This window comes from Sphaerodactylus townsendi, linkage group LG05 (assembly GCF_021028975.2).
Source record: "Sphaerodactylus townsendi isolate TG3544 linkage group LG05, MPM_Stown_v2.3, whole genome shotgun sequence".
NCBI lineage: Eukaryota > Metazoa > Chordata > Lepidosauria > Squamata > Sphaerodactylidae > Sphaerodactylus > Sphaerodactylus townsendi.
Window position 1 is genome coordinate 37,385,981 of NC_059429.1, and position 22,245 is coordinate 37,408,225.

Genomic DNA, 22,245 nt, shown 5'->3' on the forward strand with positions numbered 1-22,245 from the left:
ATGTTGAATTTTTGTTTGTTTGTTTAGGGTCCCACTGGAGAGACTGGTCCAATTGGTGAAAGAGGACACCCTGGTCCTCCAGGCCCTCCAGGTGAACAAGGCCTTCCAGGTGCTGCTGGGAAAGAAGGTGCTAAGGTATGAGCGTGAGTATATTTACTTGGATGGATGAAAATGTGTTCTGTCCTCAAAAATATAATGTTCAAAATGCACAGGTATTTTCCTGTGTGATAACAATTTGATATAACCACAAAGACATTGTATGTGTATTTTATCAGCTGTATCAATATGTGGCTTAATTAGCTCCCCAAAAATGAACAGATGTGTCCAAGCATACATACCTGACACTTTTTTAATGGAGTCTATTCAATAACTTCCACTTCCCACCCTGCTACCTCCATTTTTTCTTGAACTGCTACTTTTTCTTCTGGCAGCTCCTACTTTTTAAAAATGCTTTCAGCTTGATAATCAAATTCTGTAAGAGACATCCAAAATTGGGGGAGGGTTGTTTGGGAGGTGTCTTGTACAATACTTGAATGATAAGTTTAGCTGTTAAATTCCCCTTTTCCTCTTTAATGTGATAACGACTTATGAATTGGTCCCAGGTGATCAGACAAAGGAAGTTTAGTTACAGAGCAGAACAAGGAAATTGTGCACTTTTCTGTCTTTCACTCACATGTAAACACAGTTCCTTATTCTCTACAGAATCCGGGACTCTCAAAGTGGCTGGAAAGGAGGGAGCGGGAGTAAGACAGGATACCTGATGGTGGCAGTGACTACTAGAACATTGAATTTCAACTCAGCGGGCTGGGGAGGGTTTTCCCATAGCGTGGAATTAGGGACAGGAGTGAGATTGGAGGTTGGTTGGTTGGTTGGATGGATGGATGGATGGATGGATGGATGGATGGATGGATGGATGGATGGATGGATGGATGGATGGATGGATGGATGGATGGATGGATGGATGGATGGATGGATGGATGGATGGATGGATGGATGGATGGATGGATGGATGGATGGATGGATGGATGGATGGATGGATGGATGGATGGATGGATGGATGGATGGATGGATGGATGGATGGATGGATGGATGGATGGATGGATGGATGGATGGATGGATGGATGTAAAAGAAAGAGTTCTCCTGTTCCTGCTTAAGTAGGATCCTAACAACAGAAAAAATACAGAGAAAACCTTTAATGTAGATGTGACAACTTTTATCTCTAAGCAGTAATCAAGTAACAACATTCTGTATCAGCTGAAATGTCCAAGTTGTCTTTAAGGGTAGTTCCCTACAGAGTCACAAGGTTATTGGGGGATTGGGTCAAGGTATGAAGATATTCTTTATGCTAAATGGAAATGTTAGAAAGAAAGCTTTTTTTTCTTCAGCTAAATTAATTTGCTTCTGGGTGAAGTATAAACCCAAACTAATCAACCAGGCAGTGGTGTATGGCCCAAGGGACAGGGAGTACCCTCTGTACCCAGGCGCCACTTATCTGGTCATGTTGGGGGTGCAAAATCAACCAGGAAGACGGTCATCTTCTCATCATCTTCAGGTGCCCTTGGCCCTGCCCATGTCATCGACATGAGCAGGGCCAAATAAACCTGAGAACGCCACCCCCCAAGCCTCACCCCGCCATCTCCCAGCCAGCAGCCAGAAGTTGGAGAGGGCAGAAGCAACTGAGGCTCCATCCTTGACTCCTTTGCTTTTATAAGCATAGGAGCATGGCCATTCCCCTGAGGGGCAGAGCCCCACCCTCATACTTATAAAAGCAAAGGAGATGAAGACGGAGCCTCAGTTGCTTCTGCTCTCTCTAGAGGGGAGGGCAGAAGGGGCTGTGGGCTGGGAGCCATGAGGGCAGGGCTGGGGGCCCCCACCCCTCTGAGTCTTGGCCCTCTGAGTGTACCGGGGGGGAGCCCGGAGAACAGCTGTCTCCGGGTGCCATTTTCCCACAATGTTCCTCTGCATCCAGGACTATCTGTTTGTTAACATAAGGAAGTTTAAGAGTGCATTATCACATTTCCATTTTAACTGGTAGATTTTAAAAAATTGCTTTAAAAATCTTTTTTTTAAATGTTCCATTATTGTCAGAACCTTATGCTGTAAGAATATTAAAACTGCAGTTAGAATGAAATGTGCATGACTAAATGCCTGAATTGTTTGCAATTTGTTTATGAAACTGAATTTGATTGGTTTTTCCAGGGGGATCCAGGTCCTCAAGGTATCTCTGGAAAAGATGGACCACCAGGACTTCGTGGTTTCCCAGGAGAAAGAGGACTACCAGGAGCTCAGGTATAATATTAAGTCTACAACTCCTTAACCTCTGTGGAAAACAATGTGATGTGTACTTAGACAAAAACCAAGCATCCATCCATCCATCCATCTTTCTTTCTTTCTTTCTTTCTTTCTTTCTTTCTTTCTTTCTTTCTTTCTTTCTTTCTTTCTTTCTTTCTTTCTTTCTTTCTTTCTTTCTTACCTAACTAATGGAGGCCCAAACATATTCTCCTCCCCTTCATTTCCTACTCACAACTGCCATGTGAGGTAGATTAAGCTAAAAGAGTGTGACCAGCCCAAGATCACCCAGCAAGCTTTCATGGCACTAGTGGGGATTTTAACCTAGGTCTTCCAGATATTAGTCTGACATGCTTAACTGACAGACCAAACTGGCTGTCTATCCACTTGCACTGCAGATGTTTTCTACTACTGAAAAATCCATTCAGATGTTTTATTATAAGGTCAGTTAGCTGGGGGACTGAGCTGAAGTCTAGTGAATCTCTTTGTGTGAGTACACAGATCACGCAAGGTATGTGCATTCACCACACATTTATGGCAGAGCACTCAACTGGATCCCATCCCTTTAGGTTGGTCAGCAAATGCACTCTATTGTTATGTTGTTTCCACATAACAACTATCTAAGGCCTGTTAGCCTGACTGATAGGAACCATTAGACCTTGGGCACCCATTTTGTTTCAAGGGTAAGTGGGGATTAGAGAGTGAATGTTGGGTAAAAGTTAGGGTGTCAGATTAGGACTGAAGAGACCCAGTTTCAGATACCTGCCTGCCATAAATTTTAGTTGGTGACTTCAGGCCAGTAATTTTCCTTGAAGGGTTGTTGTGAGTATCAAATGCAGAGAGGAGAAATGCATAAACCTGAGCTTGACAAAAGGCTGAGAGAAATATATGAAAAGTCCATTATGTACATCACAAATAAGATGCCCCAGGGATGTCTTACAAAAAGCTGCCTCCTAATTTTTTGTTCAGACAGCAGAGACCAAAAAAAGGAATCAGAAGAGAAAGAGGCTTTTTACCCCCACCCTTCCATTTCCTCCCACCTGAGTTTAAAGCCCTCGCACCTGACATTTTGGGCTGCAGGGATTCTATGTGTACACAGCTATTTTGTGAAGGTTGCCCCAGATATTTGCCCTGCAGGATTTGATCTTGGGCGCCTTTTTAAATTTTTCAATGAGCTGTCCTCGAAGACGCAAATACGTGATATGAAAATTGGCATGGATTGTGAAATTGTGTCTTTAAGGGGAAAACTAGATATTGCCAGAATCAGCAGGACAAGCTGAATACAACCATATACTTTTTTGGATTGAAAAGGTGCCCAGGAACGGAGCTTGTAGAGCAAACGTCTGGGGTAAGCTTTGCCAAATAGTTGTGTGCATGGAGAATCCCTGCAGCACAAAATGTCAAGCACCAGCGGCAGAGGAAACTGATAAAAGAGCTTTAATGGTCAGACAGGAAAAATAAGATGTCTCCTCAGCTCTAAAACTTCGCACAGCTAGCAGAAGACAACCTGCAGATGACTTCAGGAAAAAGTCCACATTTTAGTGACTTCAAAAAAAGATGGCTTGAGCTGAAATAAAGCACCCTTAGGATGTCTTGGAGGAAAAAGCTATGCAGAGTTCCTCCTCAAGACACCTTTTTTCCATCCTATCTTATTTGTGCTGTGCAGAATGGACCAAAGATCAGTTTGACAGGAAAAAGGTTTCTCTGGTTAGAGTCCAATACCCTACGAACCCCACAACTTGCTTGTTTTAAATTTGAGGAAGTAGCTTGCAGAGTGGATTGTTGCTATATCAGCCAAAGCCATGCTGTGTACAGGGATATCCCCCTTTTGTGTCTCTTGGTTGGGTTTGTTCTCAGATATGAGCTCTTTCCATCTATTACACCAGGCCTGCAGAAGCTGTGATCCATCAAGGAATGAGCCTTGGTGAACCATTTTGGATGTCTGGAAATGCAGAAATCAGCAGCGGATTGGGGGGAAATTGCCAAACAATTTGCAAGCCACAATAAAAGGCCGATTAACTGCATTTAGCTTTGTGAGCTCAAGCTATGGAAACTTGTACTGCACCAAAAGATGATTTTGCAGCTTGCAGAAAAATGAAGACCTGCTTGCACTAATGCTACTTAGGACGAGGGATTGGTTCCTAGAATTGGTTTCTAGTTTTTATTTAGCAAGAATTTAGGGAGGGAGCAGCATCTGTCGTAAACCAGTAATGGTCACCTGGTGGCCCATGGCCCATATCTACCTCTACTCTGATTTTACAATACTGCAGTGCAAAGCAGAATGTGTAACCAGGTGCCCAATCAGTCAAGGTTTCCCCCAGCTGTGGGAGGGGGCTAAACATCCTTTCTTAAGGTAAGCTGCTTTGGATAAAGGGGGCAGTGCGTGGAGATCGGGGTCTGGCTTGTAGCAGTCTGTGAAATGTGTTTTCCTAATCAGCTGTGAAGTGCTAATGAAATGGTGGGAGAAATTTTATAACAGCTTCTGTTGAGAAAACATGTTCTTTTTTTTCTCTTCGGGCTCCTTATGGAATTAATATCCATCTTACACATCCATAGTCTCTGAATACAATTGCTTTTAAAGCAACGGAGCAGTTTTCTTATAGATACTTCTGTGCAGCATCACTCTTTGATGAAAAATTAATAATTTCTGCTTTTTCCCCAGGGTGGATCTGGCCTGAAAGGAGGAGAAGGTCCACAAGGTCCCCCCGGTCCTGTTGTAAGTACAATTAATATGCTTAAAGGAGAAAAGATGTTTTCATGGAAACAAATATTAGTACCAGTAATGACTTAAAATCCCCATCATGCTGTTATATGTATGTTCTCTTGTGAACAGTACACAAATGTATGTCATTCAGATCCGCTAATAGCTGTTTCCTGGTGATTATGGGAACTAATGAGTCCACAGACACTAGAGACTATAAACATAGATTTATTGGGCTATCTGAAATCTGCTGTGATCAACAGGGGGCAAATTGTCTTTTCTTGTTGCATTAGATATCAGCAGGCTTGAAAAAACAGCCTCTAGTGGCAAGAACCAGAAGAACAATATATAAAGAACAACCTGGAATTCAGCTCTGCTGTCCTTCTGAAATATGCAGAAGTTATATTAAATATGAAGTCTAAAAACATCTTTGAAATATAACTGACAAATGACTGTTTTTTTTTCAGTTTATAACCACTAAAACCACAGACCTCTAATTTATATGGCTCCCTTCAAAAATAATTCAACCTGTGCTTCATTTCAGTATAGGGTGTGGTTGCCATAGAGTTCTGTAAGGACTGGCTTGTAGCACACTACTACAAACACCTGGATACATTTGAAGTTGCAGGCTGAATGCCTATTGGTGCAGAACTGGGAATTTTCTGGTAACAGTCACATTACCCTCACAGAGTCTGGACTAGAACTCAGACCATGCTGAATCTTGGTCATCTACAGCTATACCATCTACTCTGACTGGCAGTGGCTCTCCAGGATCTTAGGCAGAAACCTTTCACATTGCCTGTCACCCGGTCCTTTCAATAATACATGCCAGAGTTGAACTCTGAGCCTACTGCCCCTCTTCTGCTGTTCCACTGTAGTTGATAGGACATCTCACCCTCTTTGCCTGTTTAGGAAGTACAAGTAGGTAACATTGGGATACATCAAAAGTTGGAATACTTCAAAAGTTGTACCCAAATAATACAAGATGAGGCAGGGAAAGCAGAAAATTACCAAAACTGAATTCTGTGAAATTCCTGGTCCTATATCCTTCCAGAGTTTTCTTGAAAGCTGAGCTGCGTACAACAAAAATCACAAGGTTCAACTCATGCTGAATTGAATTACTTTTAACTGCAGGTGGGAGATCACAAATTTGAATGCTCTTATAAATAACATCCCTGAAATAGAAACAGGGACATGAGCAGGAAGAATTTTATGCTGACCTCCTCCTGTGACTCCCCAACATCAGTCTGATTTTTATATAGTATTGTGGAAGTCTCTTCACACTGGAGCTTGGCTTTTAGTTCTTTCATCCTCCGAATCCCTATTAAGTGTATGCTGGATGGAAGTCCAATGCTAGGTGGTATTGTTTGCTTTCTGCATGGGGTCACTTCTTTTTGACTCTGAAATCTTATGCACATACCTTTTGAATAAAACTGTGGAAAGTTACCAGCTGTAGCCTCTGTGGGTAGAGAAAGTAATTGCTGTGAAATTTAACCCTCAGTCTCTGGGAATCCTAATCAAAGTAAAGCAGCATTAATCCTTCACTATGCTTTTCAGCCATGGTAGGTTAATACTGAAGCCTCCCTCCCGCCATCTTTTTTTGTAATTTGGGCACTTGATGCATGTCATTGTGTGTATTGAAGAAAGGAAAGGAACACAGAAAGAAAATCACTTTTTATTAGTAGTATTCTTCTAAAACAAGAGTGCATTACACAAACATGCTAAAATGGACCTTCTCAACCCAAAGAATTTGTAATAATCTTTTTAAAAGATTTCAAAGAATTCTTGAGATGTACCAAATGCTTTTCTAAGAATTCATTGGAAAAGCTTAAAAAGGAGTAGCTCATTCTGATTTGAGATAGGAGAGATTTCTTTCTTTAGCTGTAGAACTTCTTGCAAAATAAAATGGTAAATAGTTGTATCAGCTCTTGTTCTTCCATAATGTGTGAACATCCTCTAGGAATCTCTAGGAATCTCAGAGCTAGGATCTCTAAATGGTACTGTCAGTCATAAAAGACAGTAGCTCACAAATAGCTGGTGGGATCCAAGGAGCCTTCCTCCAACCTAAGCAGTTCTTTCACCTGTAATGGCTGTTCCTCTAACCCACAGGTGTCAAACTCGTAGCCCTCCAGATGTTATGGACTACAGTTACCATCGTCCCCTGCCAGAATCATGCTGGCAGGGGATGATGGGAACCAACTCAGATCCCTCTTTATCTGGATCCCTGCAAGGTATTTAACACCTAATATATAACCCAGGGGTGGGCAATTATTTTTTTCCATGGGGCCGCATAAGAAACAGAAAATATTGTGGAGGGCTGGGCCCTCCTCCCGTCCAGAGGGGGGCGTGCTCAGGTCAGCCCTTCCCGTTCCTTGCCCTTCGGCGGCAGTTCGCATAGCAACAGTCACTCGCTCTCGCCACCCTCCCCACCTTTTCCTCTCAAGGCACTTGCGCAATGTGGCGGGGCTCCGAGGGTGGGGAGAGAACTACAGCCTTTTTTAACTCTCTCGTGATCCTCCCCATCTGTTCCTGAGACCGTGCCTGCGTAAGAAAGTGGGGCTCCCAAGAGGGGGAAGTGCGCACGCGTGTGTGAATGACCGAGAGAGGCTTTTTAAAAATAATCCCAGTCTCGCGCCGCTTCTCCTGGCCGCCATTTTGACGACAGTTTCTTCAAAAGCAGGGGCCAGTCAGGGTCATGGTTATGGACTACAGTGGCCCGCGGGCCATATAATGCCCAGGTCTGCTCTAACCGAAGAACCACTGAGGTGGGAGGAAATCTCTTTAAACTGGTGGAAAGATTTTAAACTTTGGAGTGATAGGATAAGGTAGGATCCATCCCACTGTTAGACAGCTCTGTATATAGTATATCATGGGTGGGTGAAGAAGAAGAATTAAAATGTTAGCCAGTCTCTGAAGAATGTTGCTACCTAGATCACCTGCTTTAGAACTGTTGTGATTTTTTCTTTTTATTTCAGGGGTCGCCAGGTGAACGTGGCCCAGCAGGAACTGCTGGCCCAATTGGTTTGCCAGGACGTCCTGGTCCTCAAGGACCCCCTGGGCCAGCAGGAGAAAAGGGAGCTCCGGTAAGTAATTCTGAAGAACTAATGCGTAACTCAGAAATTATTACAAAAGTTGTTACTTTTTCCACCCGATAATGTTAGCTCTTCACACTCCACTACCTTTCTGTTGCATATGTGCCAAGGATACATCTTGTACTCCCTTTCTATTTACAATAGAGTACCACAGACATTCAATTAAACTGGGATAACATTTGGGTGCACTTTATCAAACCCTATGGCCGAGGGAGAGGGGTTGAGCAAAGTTGATCACTTTGACCCCAATAGTGCCACCTTGAATTATAAAATATTTTGTCAAACCGCAACACTGATTTAAAGTTGTGCCCCAATGCTCTGTTTTACAAAGGGGTCCTTATTTCCCATTTTCTTGTAAGATTTCATTACCAGTTACTCCTGTCCTCTGCTGTCTTTTTAGTCAAATATAAAGAATAAAGTTTCCATAGCTTTTTGCAAGATCACCAGTTTTGCATTCATATCCCAGTACCTGCATTAATTGTACTGGTACTCAAAACAATAAAAAACAAGCTAGGGTCCACAACAAATCACAGGGTGATTTTTTTGTTTTCCTCAATATTCCACTAGTATGACACTGCCAAAAATCAGCAGTAATAGATTCCTGCTCACCTATCCCTGAACCTCAGCAGCCTAGTATTACAGCATAATTGTCTCATTGCATTGCCTGCTGAAATTCAGAGCTTGATAAGAACAAAGTTTCTCATCTATCAGCAGTGTAGGGGAGCAGGTATTTCTACCCTCTTCTCCCTATGGACATTTTCGCACATGCAGAATAATGCACTTTCAATCCACTTTTGCAATTATTTGCAAGTGGATTGTGCGATTTCGCACAGTAAAATCCAGCTGCAAAGTGCACTGAAAGTGAATTGAAAGTGCATTACTCTGCATGTGCGAAAGTGCCCTATGCTTGAGGAAACAGAATGCATGCTTCTGGAGGGCATTAACACCTCACTCTCTGTTTGTTTTGTCTCTCTCAGAGGCCCTTTCCGCATGGGCCAAAAGCGGCGGCGTGGGGGCCGGTAAAACACCGTTTTGGCGGGGACCATTCGCAGAGCTGCTGCTGCCAAATTGCTGCAGCGGCGCTCAGTTCCCGCGAAAATGGTGTTTTCAAACTGTTTTTTGCAAATGCCGACTTCCATTCAGTGCCATGTGAACAGCACTGGGTGGAAGCCGGCATTTTCCCCCCAGCCCTTCCAAACGCTACTTACTTCCGGTCGCCTTTTGTTGCATTGTGCAGGCCAGGAGACACACACCCCTGGCCTCATTCTACAGGGTCGTTGCTCTGGCCAGGAGAGGCTTGCCTCCTGGCCTGCACAACGTGACAGAAGGCGACTGGAGGTAAGCAGGGTCGCTCTGGCCAGGGGGGCGTTCTCCACAACATGACAGAAGGCGACGTGAGGTATGCAGCATTTGGGAGAAGCGCAGCCTGTGCGAAGGCTGCGCCACCAGCGCCGCTTCCAGCAGGACCGTCCATGCAGACGGTCCTGCGGGGGTGCGCTGGCATAAACTATGCCGACTCACCCACCCCCGCCCCAGCGCCTGTGCGGAAAGGGCCTAATAGTCAGCTATCCCCGCTCCTGAAGGGCAATGAGCATGCTCATCAAGGGTTGTTGGTTTTTTGGTAGTCATTTAATGATCAATATTGTAATAGTTTTCTAAATACCAGGGGAATCCACCAATTATTAGAAAACTCCAGCTAGTCTGCAAGTAGCTCATTTCATTGTTCTGCTGGCAGGCACTAAATTATTAGCTTTATTTGTCAGAGAGTTAAGATGTGGTCTCACAAGAAATTAAAGGTAGCAGTAAGAATAGGAGAAGTTGTCATTGACCAAAACTGGCCCTCTGGAAACCATAGTCTTGCTTAAGCAAGCCCCTTCTGTCTCTTTTCCCTGACATTTGTTTGTTCAACTGCCTTCAATATTCTGTATCCCCTGAAAGTCAACAAGCATATGCAAAGCAAGCAATGTCTTCAATAGAGGATTTTAAAATCACTCTTTCATTGGGACAAATCAGCAGGTTTTTTCTCTACAATAATTGGTGCAGCAGTTTTTTTTAAAAAAAATTGTTTATATATGGGACTTGATACCGTATATACTAGTGTATAAGTCGACCTGCATATAAGTTGAGGCACCTAATTTTACCACAAAAAACTGGGAAAACTTATTGACTCGCGTATAAGTCTAGGGTGGGAAATGCAGCAGCTGCTGGTAAATTTCAAAAATAAAAATAGATACCAATAAAATTACATCAATTGAGGCATCAGTAGGTTAAATGTTTTTGAATATTTATTTCAAAGAAAACCAGTAAACAGTAAATGGAAAAGAGGGTAAACAAGAACAATATGGTATCAACAATAACTTTAAAAGTACAAAAACCTTAGCTCAATCAGCAACCAAGCTAAAACACAAGAGTTAAAATCCTTCAAAACTGGATTCCTCATCATCATCTGTATGTCCAAATGTAACTCAACTTAGATTTAAGAGGGATATTATCAGAAATGGAAAGTCTACTATTAGCTTCCATTGTAAACAATGGGGGGATGGGGCGCAGCACTTTTGGGGATCAATAATTTTGGATCCCTTAACCCAAACTTCACCAAACCTGGTAACAATTTATCATAAAGAGACTCTCCTGATGAGACCAGCCAGGCTTGGTGAGGTTTGGTTTGGAGGGTCCAAAGTTATGGACCCTCAAAAGGGTAGCCCCATCTACTAATAGCTTCCATTGAAAACAATGGGGAATGGGGGCACCTCCTTTGGGGGTCCATAACTTTGGACCCCCTGAACCAAACTTTACCAAACTTGGCTGGTATCATCAAGAGTGTCTTCTGAGGGTACCCTGAAAATTTGGTGTCGCTAGCATGAAAACTGCGCCCCCTGCTGGCCGGCAAAGTAAAAACACACAAAAAAATTTAATGACCCGCATATAAGTCGAGGGGATCTTTTTCAGCATTAAAAATGTGCTGAAAAATTCAACTTATACATGAGTATATACGGTAATACTGTTAATTTTCCACCAGAATTTTTTCACATGTCCAAAGTTTTATAGTTAAGGAAATGTTTTGGTATTAGCCTTATGCAAGAATAGGTGTTTGCTGAAAACAGTATTATGTAAAGGCTGTCCCAAATGGTTTCAAAGAAAGATTCAATAGAAGGCTCCGAAACCTGTTGGAAATTTAAATAGGCAAATAGGACAGACCTCAGAGCTGAAGAGCTGATTATACAAAAGCACCCTCTAGCTTAATTTTGAATTGGACTTCAACCACTGATAGTCCAATTCAGTTCTATCCAACTTCTATCTATTGGTTTACTTTAATTGGTTGAATTGAACTGAATTAAATGTTAAAGGCTGTTTAACATTAAATGTTAAAGGCTGATTACCAACTGCGGCCTGTTCCCCACCCTCGCCCCACTCTGGCATGAAAAATCGCAGCAGAAGTTATCAAACCCTGAAGGCCCATTTGAGCAAGTTGGCCCACGACCAGCCCCAACAGTGGGACTTGTATGTTGACCCCGTGCTGTTCATGGCAAGGGAGATGCCCTTGGCCTCCCTGGGGTTTTTCCCTTTTGAGCTATTCTACATCGTATTGTCGAAGGCTTTCACGGCCAAATTCAACTGGTTCTGGTGGGTTTTCTGGGCTGTGTGGCCGTGGTCTAAGTGAGAAGGGAAAGTTTAGCGTGGTATCTACCCTGGGACATGGACAATATACCACACTAAACTTTCCCTTCTCACTTAGACACAGTGTGAAACAGACTTTTCTCTGTGGTACACCTCTGAAGATGCCAGCCACAGATGCAGGCGAAATGTTAGGAACAAAATCCACCAGACCACGGCCACACAGCCCGGAAAACCCACCAGAACCAGTATTCTGCATCAGGTCAGGAAACCTTGCACCAGTGCCCTTCCTCTCTCGGCACACCCCAAAGAGAAAGCATGTTGGGACAAGATTTCTTTCCCCAATGTGCTTTCGACATTCCTCAAAGAGGAAGTGTGTTGGGACAAGATTTCGTGCCCCTATGTGGTTCTGGTCCCACTGTGCACCCCAGCCAAAGAGTCCTTTAATGATGGCTTTTTAGCCAGCTGATCCTGAAAAGACAATTTAAATGGTCTGCTTACTTCCATATATAGAATTTTAGTTTTATATCTTCTTCCTCATCTATGCAGACTGCTTGTTATCTTTTACTTCAGCGGTTCTATAAATAGCAGGTAATCTTTGCAGGATGGTGTACTTTAACTGTCAGTGAAATCATATGGGCTTGAATCCGCTGAGAACTGGAAGTGCATAGGAGTTTGCAGAATGGGATTCTGCCACCTCCTCTACATACTGTAGCCAGGAACATCTTGTGAAATGCCATCTTAAAGGTTCCCTGAACCACTCCCACCCCCACTCCCCCACCCCCCGAGGACTGCTGGGCCCAATATGGGAGTCTGCTGTGAGAATGGAGAATTGGCAGGAATCACTACCTCCAAAAACAGAAGTATCCTATCTATGTCAGAAAGGAGCAATTAAATATAAGCTATTTTTTCTCTTTGTGTATATAATTAACTAATAGGAACTCATGCTTCAATACAAAATTGAATTGATCAACCAAATCAACTCAAAATAGACATTTTTTAAACATTTATAAGTTTCATTGCAACCCCGCACGTGGCCATTGTTGATCTCCAATACAGTAGTTATGCTAACTCTGCACACACACACACACACACACAGTCACTGGCTTGTGAACACAATGCCTATGCACAGAGTAAGTTTTTGTATTTATACTCCATCCCTGTGATCCACAATATTTGGAAAGCAGCATCCCAGATCATAGGGTGGGAACCTACATACAGACACTTGCTCCATGTAGAGGTGCTGTGCTCAGGACCAGGAATTGCATGAGAGGCAGAACCGATACATTCATGCTTACTCTTCTGTCCTGCACATTCAATTCATGTGGAGAGGGGTCATGCGCAGATATTAACAACAGTGGTATTAACAATATGCACACCCTTAAGTATAAGATCAGATATGATATTGTTTATGTGATTTTCCTTTTCCTCCTTTAGTACATTTTCATTTCTGTTTCGTATCTTGAATAGGCTGTATTATCTGTTTTTCAGTTCTATTTCATGTCTGTTATCTGTAATACATATCAGAAAAAGAAAAAACTTAACTGAAATACTGAAAATCAGACAGTGGCTCCTGTAACATTAAGCTGTTTTGCAATGTAAAGTTCTTGCGTTTTGTAATTTATATGTATGAGGCCTTATCATAACTGAGCAAGCAACTACATGAAGTTAGACAGTTTGAATGATGTGACTTTGGACCTGCCAAAGCGAATCGATGAGCACAGCCTTCAGAAGGCGTAAGCAGCAGAGCTCTGAGGAGAACCGGAAATAATCCCATTGGAGCAAATTCAACTCTGTTCTCTCCAGCCTTGCTTATTGTAGCCAATCAGATAGAGTGTAAGAATAGACTCTGACAAACACATGTGTCAGAGTCTGTCACAGCAGAGTCTGTCACAGCAAGAATAGAGAAAGTAGTGCCATAGTCCCTGCTCAAAGGCCTAGCCTTTGACAATACACTTGAGTACTCCCAAGAGAGTACACTTGGGAGAGGAATAAAAGGAGAGCTAAAATTCTGCAAAGGAGTAATAGAGATGAGGATAGTGACATTCATGTGGCAGTACAGGTACAAATAAGGTATTCATGCTTTCTGATTCCTTTTTTGTATTTATTCAAGGAAATTCATATAAAGCATATGCTTTTTGACAAAATAATTAAAAAATTAGAGAAGGAACGTTTGCCACTTCGAGAAAAATATTAAATACATATTTCAAGGTAGCAAATTAAAATTGCCACAAAATCACAAGATAACTAACTAGGAATTGAGGTAACAGCAGTAGCTTGGATTTTTAGTGCAGCCAAGGTATATTTGGCAACTTCCACAGAAATGTGGTATTCATTTCCAGACAAAAGGGTTGATTCATGGGGACAGGTAGCTAGATTAACTGTGTATTAGTTTACATTTTTTCCTGGATCAGGTCATTGATATTCCTTATTCAAAAGGCTGATCCTCTTGCAACTGTAAGTTCTCAATGAAATAGAGTTAAGATACACCACTTCTTTCAATTCTTTCAAAAAACTGTTGTTATTCTAATGAAATTCATTGGCATGAGTGCCCCTCTTGATAGCCTGTGTACCACTTACACCATCTGGACTGACACTGATGCTGGCAGCAGAGTCAGACTGACTCTACAGCACTTTCGCCCTCATCCCGTGGATTGTACCCCTCATTGTAAGCATGCAATATTTGCCTACCAAAATGAAAACCACAGGTATACTATTCTTTTGAAAGCAGTGAAAGAAGCAGTAGAAAACTGACCAGTTAAGACAGCTGGAAAGCTGCTGTTTTAGGCATAGGAAGCAATTTGGTATAAGGTATGGAGATAGGAATGTCAAACATTCAAACACTAAAAGCAGAGCAGAGGAATTGAGGAATGTAAAGGGAGGCCTGGGCTAAAGCATGTATCACACACACGTTGACATATTACAGACAATGACAGGAAACACTCTCTCAGCCACATATGAACAAAATTGCCACTAGTTTCCAAATGTGCTCATATTGTTTATCTCTGCAAAGTTTTTTTCAGAATGACATCCTAAACAGACTTACACCCTTCTAAACCCACTGACTTCAGCTGATTTAGAAGGATGTGGCTCTGTTGAGTATGGCAGTGTTAATCTCACAGATGAACTCACATACAGTTGAGCTGTATACAGTGAAATTTTGGTGCTAATGTACTGTATCTCACCCTGCTTACTAGATGTTAGAACTATATCATATTATATCACTTTCTCAAAACTTAGAACCAAAGTCAGCTTCAAAGGGAAGATTTGCTATTGAAGTAAAAAACGAATAAGTCACATGCAACAATCACAACAATTCACATTGTTCAATAAACCTCATAATGGAATGGAGAAGTAGAAGGAGGAAATGCCCCCCTGAATGAAAATTGGTACTTATTAATTGATGTAGTCATATTCTCATTCACCTACACACACTTGTGAAATATATAATTTTTTATTCTGTTTTCAGATACAGAGATCACACACTGGCCCTTTCTGCACAGGCAGGCGACCAGGGGTGCACTGACATAGTTGCACTCGTTGCACCCCCCAGAACCATTCGCATGCTGTTCTGTGAATAGCCCCGGTGCCCCAGCAGCCCAGGGGCCTGCCTTCACAGGGGGCCACCATTTTTTTCTGCTGTTACCTCATCTTGATTTCCATCGCTATACAGAGGCCAGGAGACACACTCCCGTGGCCATGGCGATGCCACCAGGGAAGGAGGCCAGGAGGCATGTCCCCTAGCCTTTGTGCAGTGATGAGAACTAAGAGGAGGTAAGAGCGAGAAAAAAGTGGCACAGGGAAAAAGCTGCCTTCCACCCGGTGCCATTCGCTCGGCACCAGGTGGAAGATGCGCTGCTTTCCAAAAAACTCACTTATTGAGCGAGTTTTGAAAGCAGTTTTTTTGTGCCATTTGGGGGGGGGGAGCCTGACACTGCTGCAGCTGTGCGAACAGCACCCCAGGGACGATGTTTTAACCGTCCCTAGGGCACTATTTTCTGCCCATGCAGAAACAACCTTTGTGTTTGACAGGTAATGACTTACTTAAGGTGAATTGGAGATTTCCTAATAAACTTGAGCTTTGACCCAGATCTTTGTCCATCATTTAGTCTACTGGACAACCATTGACTGACATTTTGTATGATAACCTACATTTTCCTAAACTACACTGGTGTTCTATACTGTTGATTAATCTGTGATGAGATTAATAATATTTTGTTATCCATAACAGGGTGAAAAAGGCCCTCAAGGTCCAGCTGGACGTGATGGAGTACAGGGTCCTGTAGGTCTTCCTGGTCCTGCTGGTCCTGCTGGATCTCCTGGAGAAGATGGTGACAAGGTCAGTTGCTGTCAATTGTAATTGTGTATTGGTCCAGTAATTTTGCTGTTGTTTCCAAACTTCTGAAAAGAGTGGGATTACTGAGATAAAAACAACAAAGTATTCCACGAAAGGCTAGTTATTGTGGCATAAACATTTCAGGATAGTTCACCTGGTCAGTTATATTATTATCCTCAGTTTGACACATGGAAAAATGAATAAAAGGACATAAAGTACAAAGTGTACTATTATTATTTTTTAGGTTTGATATACCACCCTATTCCCGAAGGGCTCTAGGAGGTTTACAATAAAATCAGCAACAACAAAACAACATACAACAAAATACAAGTAACATTAACATAAAATCACATTAAAATCCCTTAAAAATAGCAGCAGCTATATCACACCCCATAATTATGGATGGTGTCCGATCTACACTCTTGGGAGGGGACCAGCTAACTGCCAGAGATGAAACAACAGAAACAGATCGTATACGGGGGCATCAAGAGGAGGCGGACAGTCCGCGGCTAGCCTCCCCAAAGGCCTGGTGGAACAGCTCAGTTTTACAGGCCCTGCAGAACTCAGCAAGGTAACAACAACAAGCCTTTATTGGCATACAACTCAGCAAGGTCCCCCAGGTCCCTGACAGCTGGAGGGAGAGCGTTCCACCAGGCAGGGACCAGGGCCATAAAAGCCCTGGCCCGGTTATAGGCTAGCCACATCATTGAGGGCTGTCATATTTTTATGCAAAATCCAGAAGCATAAAAGATAAAAACAGAGTAACTTCTACTATCATAATGTTATCTTTTATAAACATTTATGAAATGTGATGCACAAAGAATGCAATAATGCTTAAACAGCATAAAGGCAGGTCAATTCAATAGGATATATAAATTTTAAAAAAAACAATGAATAGTTACGAGTGGAAGTATTTCCAAGAACTGAACCCTTTGCCAAGAAGGAAGAAAATATACAAATAATATCTTTTATTTCAAGAGAAATCCTTTACACCACATAGGTCTGAAGATCTGTTCTTCAAGTGTAGAAGAGTTATGGAGTATAGCAGGAATTCCCCAAAACTGCACTACAAAAGATCTGCTAATGTATAAGGTAGATTATGAACTGATTTACAGTGCAATCATAACCAAAGTTACAGCCTTCTAAGATCATTGACTTCAGTGGATTTAGAAGAGTATGATAGTTTAGGATTATGCTGTTTGCATCACTAGCTAAAATTACAGCATTAATTGCTTTTTATAAAAAACTCAGAATATCATTTATGGTAATTCCTTTTCCCCTCACATTTTATTTCCATGAGAACCCTGTGAGGGTTCAGCCTATTCACACCAGTTTGGTAGAACTGGTAGCTAATTTTTTGTCTAGTTCGGAGAACTGGTTGTAATTTCTCCACTGAGTCCTTTGGAACCAGTTGTTAAATAATTTGAATCTCACCACTGGAGGAAGGTAAAACTGAACTATGGTTGAATGTGGACTGAATCAAGATCTCCCCAATCCTAGCCCAATGCTCAACATACTACACCAAAGATAATGAAAAATGAGTGTGTACAACATGAGCAATAGTGTTTCTATTATGATGCCATCTTTGACATTAAAGCTGTGATCATCCCCAGTCTGAGGTATATGATGTTTATCCCAGAAATATTTATTTACAGTGTTTATTTCAGTTTCTGATTCTCAAAGCAAAATTAAACATGCAACAATCCAGAGCCCATGAATATAAGCACAATAAAATTGAAACAAAGCCAAATCTAACAGACTCCTTCCTTAGACGTTAAAGCATCAGTATCAGCAAACAGCAGCTCAAAAGCTTGTAAGGGAAAACACTACTTGGTCTAGTCTTTGAAAGAAAGAAAACACAACTCCTAGGCGGGAGGGCATTCCATTGTGCTTGGGCAACTATTGAAAAGGCCTTGGGGATATTGTGGAAAAAGCCTCTGGGATTCTGCTGGCATTCACAAAAGATGGGACACCAAGGGTGGTTCCCTGCTGTTCTGTGCTGAATGATTCCATGTTGATTGTGATAAACTGCTTGGAACATATCTCAGTTTAAGAGGAGGACTATCAAATGTGACCAATGGACAGTAATATTTGGCCTTTAGAATAGTATGGGGCAGGGGGATCTTGATAACTAGCTAACTAGCATAAAATTTCAACAGCTCATTGTGGTCTTCCTCCCTTCGGAAATATTTTTTGGAAATTCCTAACCAGCAGTAGCTAAACCTCTATGTGGATTATAGGATGGAACTAGGTATTAATGGCTTCCTCCCCTTTGCCACCAAGCAGCAAAGCAAAGCAAAGGGGGGGGGGGGTATTTGCTTAAGCCATCTCCTGACCACTTCTTTGCCTGTGGCTCCCTTCTTGTTTACTGGCAACTGGTCCTGGAAGTACAGCTGGGAAACTCAACTTGGGAAAAAGTAACTGGGAGAGGTGTTGAAAAGGTAATTGCTGAATAGGGAATAAGCACTTCCCCTCGTAGCCTCTGCTTTGCCCTGTAAATTCTGCCTCCCATCCTGATCACAGGATCAGAAAACTCATGTTTCCCCTACAGGGATAGGGCAGGATATAAATTAAATTAAATTAAATTAAAATTAAATAAATAAATAAATAAATAAATAAAGTTCTTTCTCTAGTTGCCCTATAAACAAGATGTGTTGTAAAGCTGAAGGAATACATTAACCGAGTCTGTTATTTTATACATTCTCTCTCTTAGTTGCTTATAATCTGAATTGCAAAGTAAGAATCTGCCCTTCAGTTGATCACAATTAGATTCACTGCATGCCAAAGGAGAAGTGTGTGTTTTTGGGGGGAGGAGGGGCATTGCCTTAATTTAAAATCCAATTAAAGTGGGTTTCAACGTAAGACTATGTTGTGCTTTCAGCCATAGCAGTCAATACCTGTACTAATCTGTCATAGCAAATTATGATTCATCTTTGCAAAATTACCTACTTTAGGCCTTTGCTTGTAAAACAGGTGCATAAGGCAGAGACAATAATAAGGTGGCATTTAAAGATGCTTCAACAGTGACCCTGGTTAAATTAAAAGTAAAACCTTCTAAAGAAAAAAATGAACACCTTTCTTTCTGTTACAGGGTGAAATTGGCGAGCCAGGTCAGAAAGGGAGTAAAGGTGACAAGGGGGAAAATGTAAGTGTTTTTGACTTCTCTTTCATTTTCTCATTTTGACTCCTCTACAGTATTGCTTTGTCGTTATTATTGCTTGGACATGAATGAAAATATGTATCAAAAGCGAATCTGCTGAGCTCGCAGGAAAGAGGTTTTGTTGTGCACAGTCATTTACATTTCAACATAACAAAAATAAGGGGCTAGTGTTACTTTTCCATGGTTGGTGGCAGCATTATGTCTGTAGCTCTAGTTGGCCATCTTCTGTATCCTCAGAAGCCACTATTCATTCAGTAGCTGGAAATGTATTTTGTTTTACAAAACCACCCCCTTGTGAGTGAACATAATAACATAAGAAGAACTTGCTGTTTTTGACCAGTGGCCCAGGTAGTTCAGCGTATGTTTCATACTGCAGCTGACCAACTGCTCTGCAGGGCCAAACAAACAGGACCTAGAGGCTGAGGCCTTCCCCTGCTGCTGCCTCCTAGCACTAGTATTCAGAGCAACAACAACAACAACCTTTATTAGGCATTTAAAATAGGCTCTAGAGCATTACCAGACATTTATGAAGTACAAATCAAGAGTACATTCAAAACGCAGACAGAAAGACTGTATATAGCAGTACACATTACTTAGAAAGTTCTGTCACTTGCAAAAGAAATTTTGCTACTTTTTCCAAGAGCATGGCATCTGTATTGTTTAACAGTATTCAGAGCTTTGCTGTCTTTGAAGATGGAGGCTCCCTTCAGTCACCATGACTATTAGCCACTGATGTACCTCTCAATCATGATGTTTTCACAACCCCTACTGGGAGTAAATTACACATTTTTATTACTCTTTAAATGAATATTTCCTTTTGTCTGTCCTGAACCTATTTACGAATAATTTCATTGGGCATCCCCAAATTTTAATACTACTGGAGAGGGAGGAAAAACTCCCCCAATTTACATTCTCTACCCCATGAATAATACCTGTATCTACTGTATTGTGTCATCTTTTTTAAAGACTGAAAGTCCTAGACTCTGTAGACTTTCCTGATGGGAAAAGTGTTCTAAATGCTTAATCATCTTGGTTGCCTTTCTTTGTATTATTTCAAACTCTGTAATATAGTTTTTTGAGATACAGTGATCAGAATTGTATATTGTATTCCAAATAAAGGCATGCCATAGTTTATACAAGAGCATTACAATATATGCCATTTTATTATCAGTCCCTTTCCTAATAAATCCTAGCATAGAGTTTGCCTTTTTCACTACACCACTGGGTCTTCATTTTCATTTAACGTTCTGATAAAACTGATGAAAGTTAAAGCAGAAAGCGCCAAAGTCAGATTACAGCTGAACATCAAGATGACAAAAGTAAATGACTACTGAGAAATAACATAACTTGAAGTTTGATGATGATGAAATTGATATGGTTCCCGAAGTAAAGGGGGGAAATACAAGACAAAGGATCATAACTGTGTTGGTGATGGATCATACCTGTGATGATCAAGTTATAGCTAAGATGTATAAACTTTTGTTGTGATATGGAACAGAAGACCATGTGAAGGACTGTATGATGAGATGGATTATGAACTTTGACTGTATCATAGAAATGGAACAATATGAGAATATGTGGTTAAAAGGTCTTTAAAAGAATTTTATAAAATAATGTATTGCTGGTATCACTGGAGAAATTGGCAAAAATGTATTAAAATGTTTTGAATCAGTGTTGAAAATGTGAACATCATGAAGGGTCATTTTACCATATTTGGTGGACTTGTAAAGAAATGAAAAAAAATCTGGATACAAATTCATATATTAATTCAAAAAATGTTTAAAGACTAATATGCAAATGAAATTAGAGGTTAATATTTTGGGATTAATGGCCAAACAATTGGGGGGCGGGGGTTGGAACTTTGTTTTTTATGTATGCCATCAACATCAATATGTGCAAAAGTAGAAAAAAATCATCTTTACCTACAGTGGAAGATTGGTTAGTGAAGCTGCTGGAAATGGTGAAGATGGCAAGAAAATATTTGTCAGCTTCATGTAGCATAAGTCTGTAGATAGTTATTTCATTAAGAAGGCTAAATAAAACCTTCTCATTCAGAGGCAGTCCCCCTGTTCCTGCTTCCTTGCTCATACGCTAGGCTAGCCACTTACTGGCCAGCTCACCTGTCTTTGGCTTGGTCTCCCACCCCTCCCTCCAGCTTTACTACCACAGTCTGGTTAAATTGCAGTATCCTTTCATAACACGTTGATAAATTGTGTGATGGCTATTGCAATGCCCAGATGTGTTGCAGCATTTGGATGGAGGCTGCTGGTAATTCTAGGTGAATTGTATAACATTAAATTGTAGCCACCTCTACACTTGGTGAGTTTTAAAAATTGTATGGTAGTAGAGTGCCCAGAGGTTGCTGCTGGGCCTGACCCCAATGAATTCCCCCTCCAGAGCAAAAGGGAGGGGAATGGAGGTGGAATGGGAATCCCTAGAATGGGTCCTGCCCCCCTCCCACCTTTGTGCTGACAGAAATCAAGTTTTGAAGATGGCAGTGTTGTTGTGGTTGGCTAGCAACACCCACAATAACCAGAAAGATATACATCATAAAGGCACAAGCTGTGCTTCTGTTGTTGTTTTTTTAATATTTTTATTGGAGATTTAAAAGGAGTGTTATACAGAGTTCTAGCAAACAACATAGAATGCCATGTACACAATATTTTCTATATTGGTCCAAGGTCTTAAGGCTCTGTTGTTTGGGAAAAGGAAGTTAAGGAAGGGGGAAGAAAGGGATAAGAGTGAGAGAATTTACATAAAATCATAACATCTCACAAAAGCCTAAATAAAGAAGAGAGATAGGGAAGATTAGGATGGAATAAGAGAAAGAAGAAAAAGAGAGTTTAATACAAATTAATATTAGTAACTAAAATCCAAGAAAAATAAAAAAAAAGTTAAGCTAAACTTAACTGTTAAAAACATAAAATTCACGCGTTGCGTTTTAACCAGATAATTAATTCCAGCTTGGCTTCCTGGTCTCATGCTTGAGATTTCACATTTTTTTCTCTTGTGTTTCACCATGTTCATATTATTAAGTCTATGGACTTAACC

The 22,245-nt window shown here is 41.3% G+C and overlaps 1 protein-coding gene across 1 annotated transcript in view; it reads left to right on the forward strand.

Annotated features, from left to right (window-relative positions):
* Positions 1–22,245, forward strand: part of COL11A1 (collagen type XI alpha 1 chain) — a 309,931-nt gene that overhangs the window by 213,867 nt on the left and 73,819 nt on the right. Inside the window, exons 40-45 of the mRNA XM_048496576.1 lie at positions 28–135; positions 2,201–2,290; positions 4,953–5,006; positions 7,967–8,074; positions 15,930–16,037; positions 19,126–19,179. Of these exons, the coding sequence (XP_048352533.1) occupies positions 28–135; positions 2,201–2,290; positions 4,953–5,006; positions 7,967–8,074; positions 15,930–16,037; positions 19,126–19,179 (522 nt within the window). The remainder of the gene's footprint in view (positions 1–27; positions 136–2,200; positions 2,291–4,952; positions 5,007–7,966; positions 8,075–15,929; positions 16,038–19,125; positions 19,180–22,245) is intronic.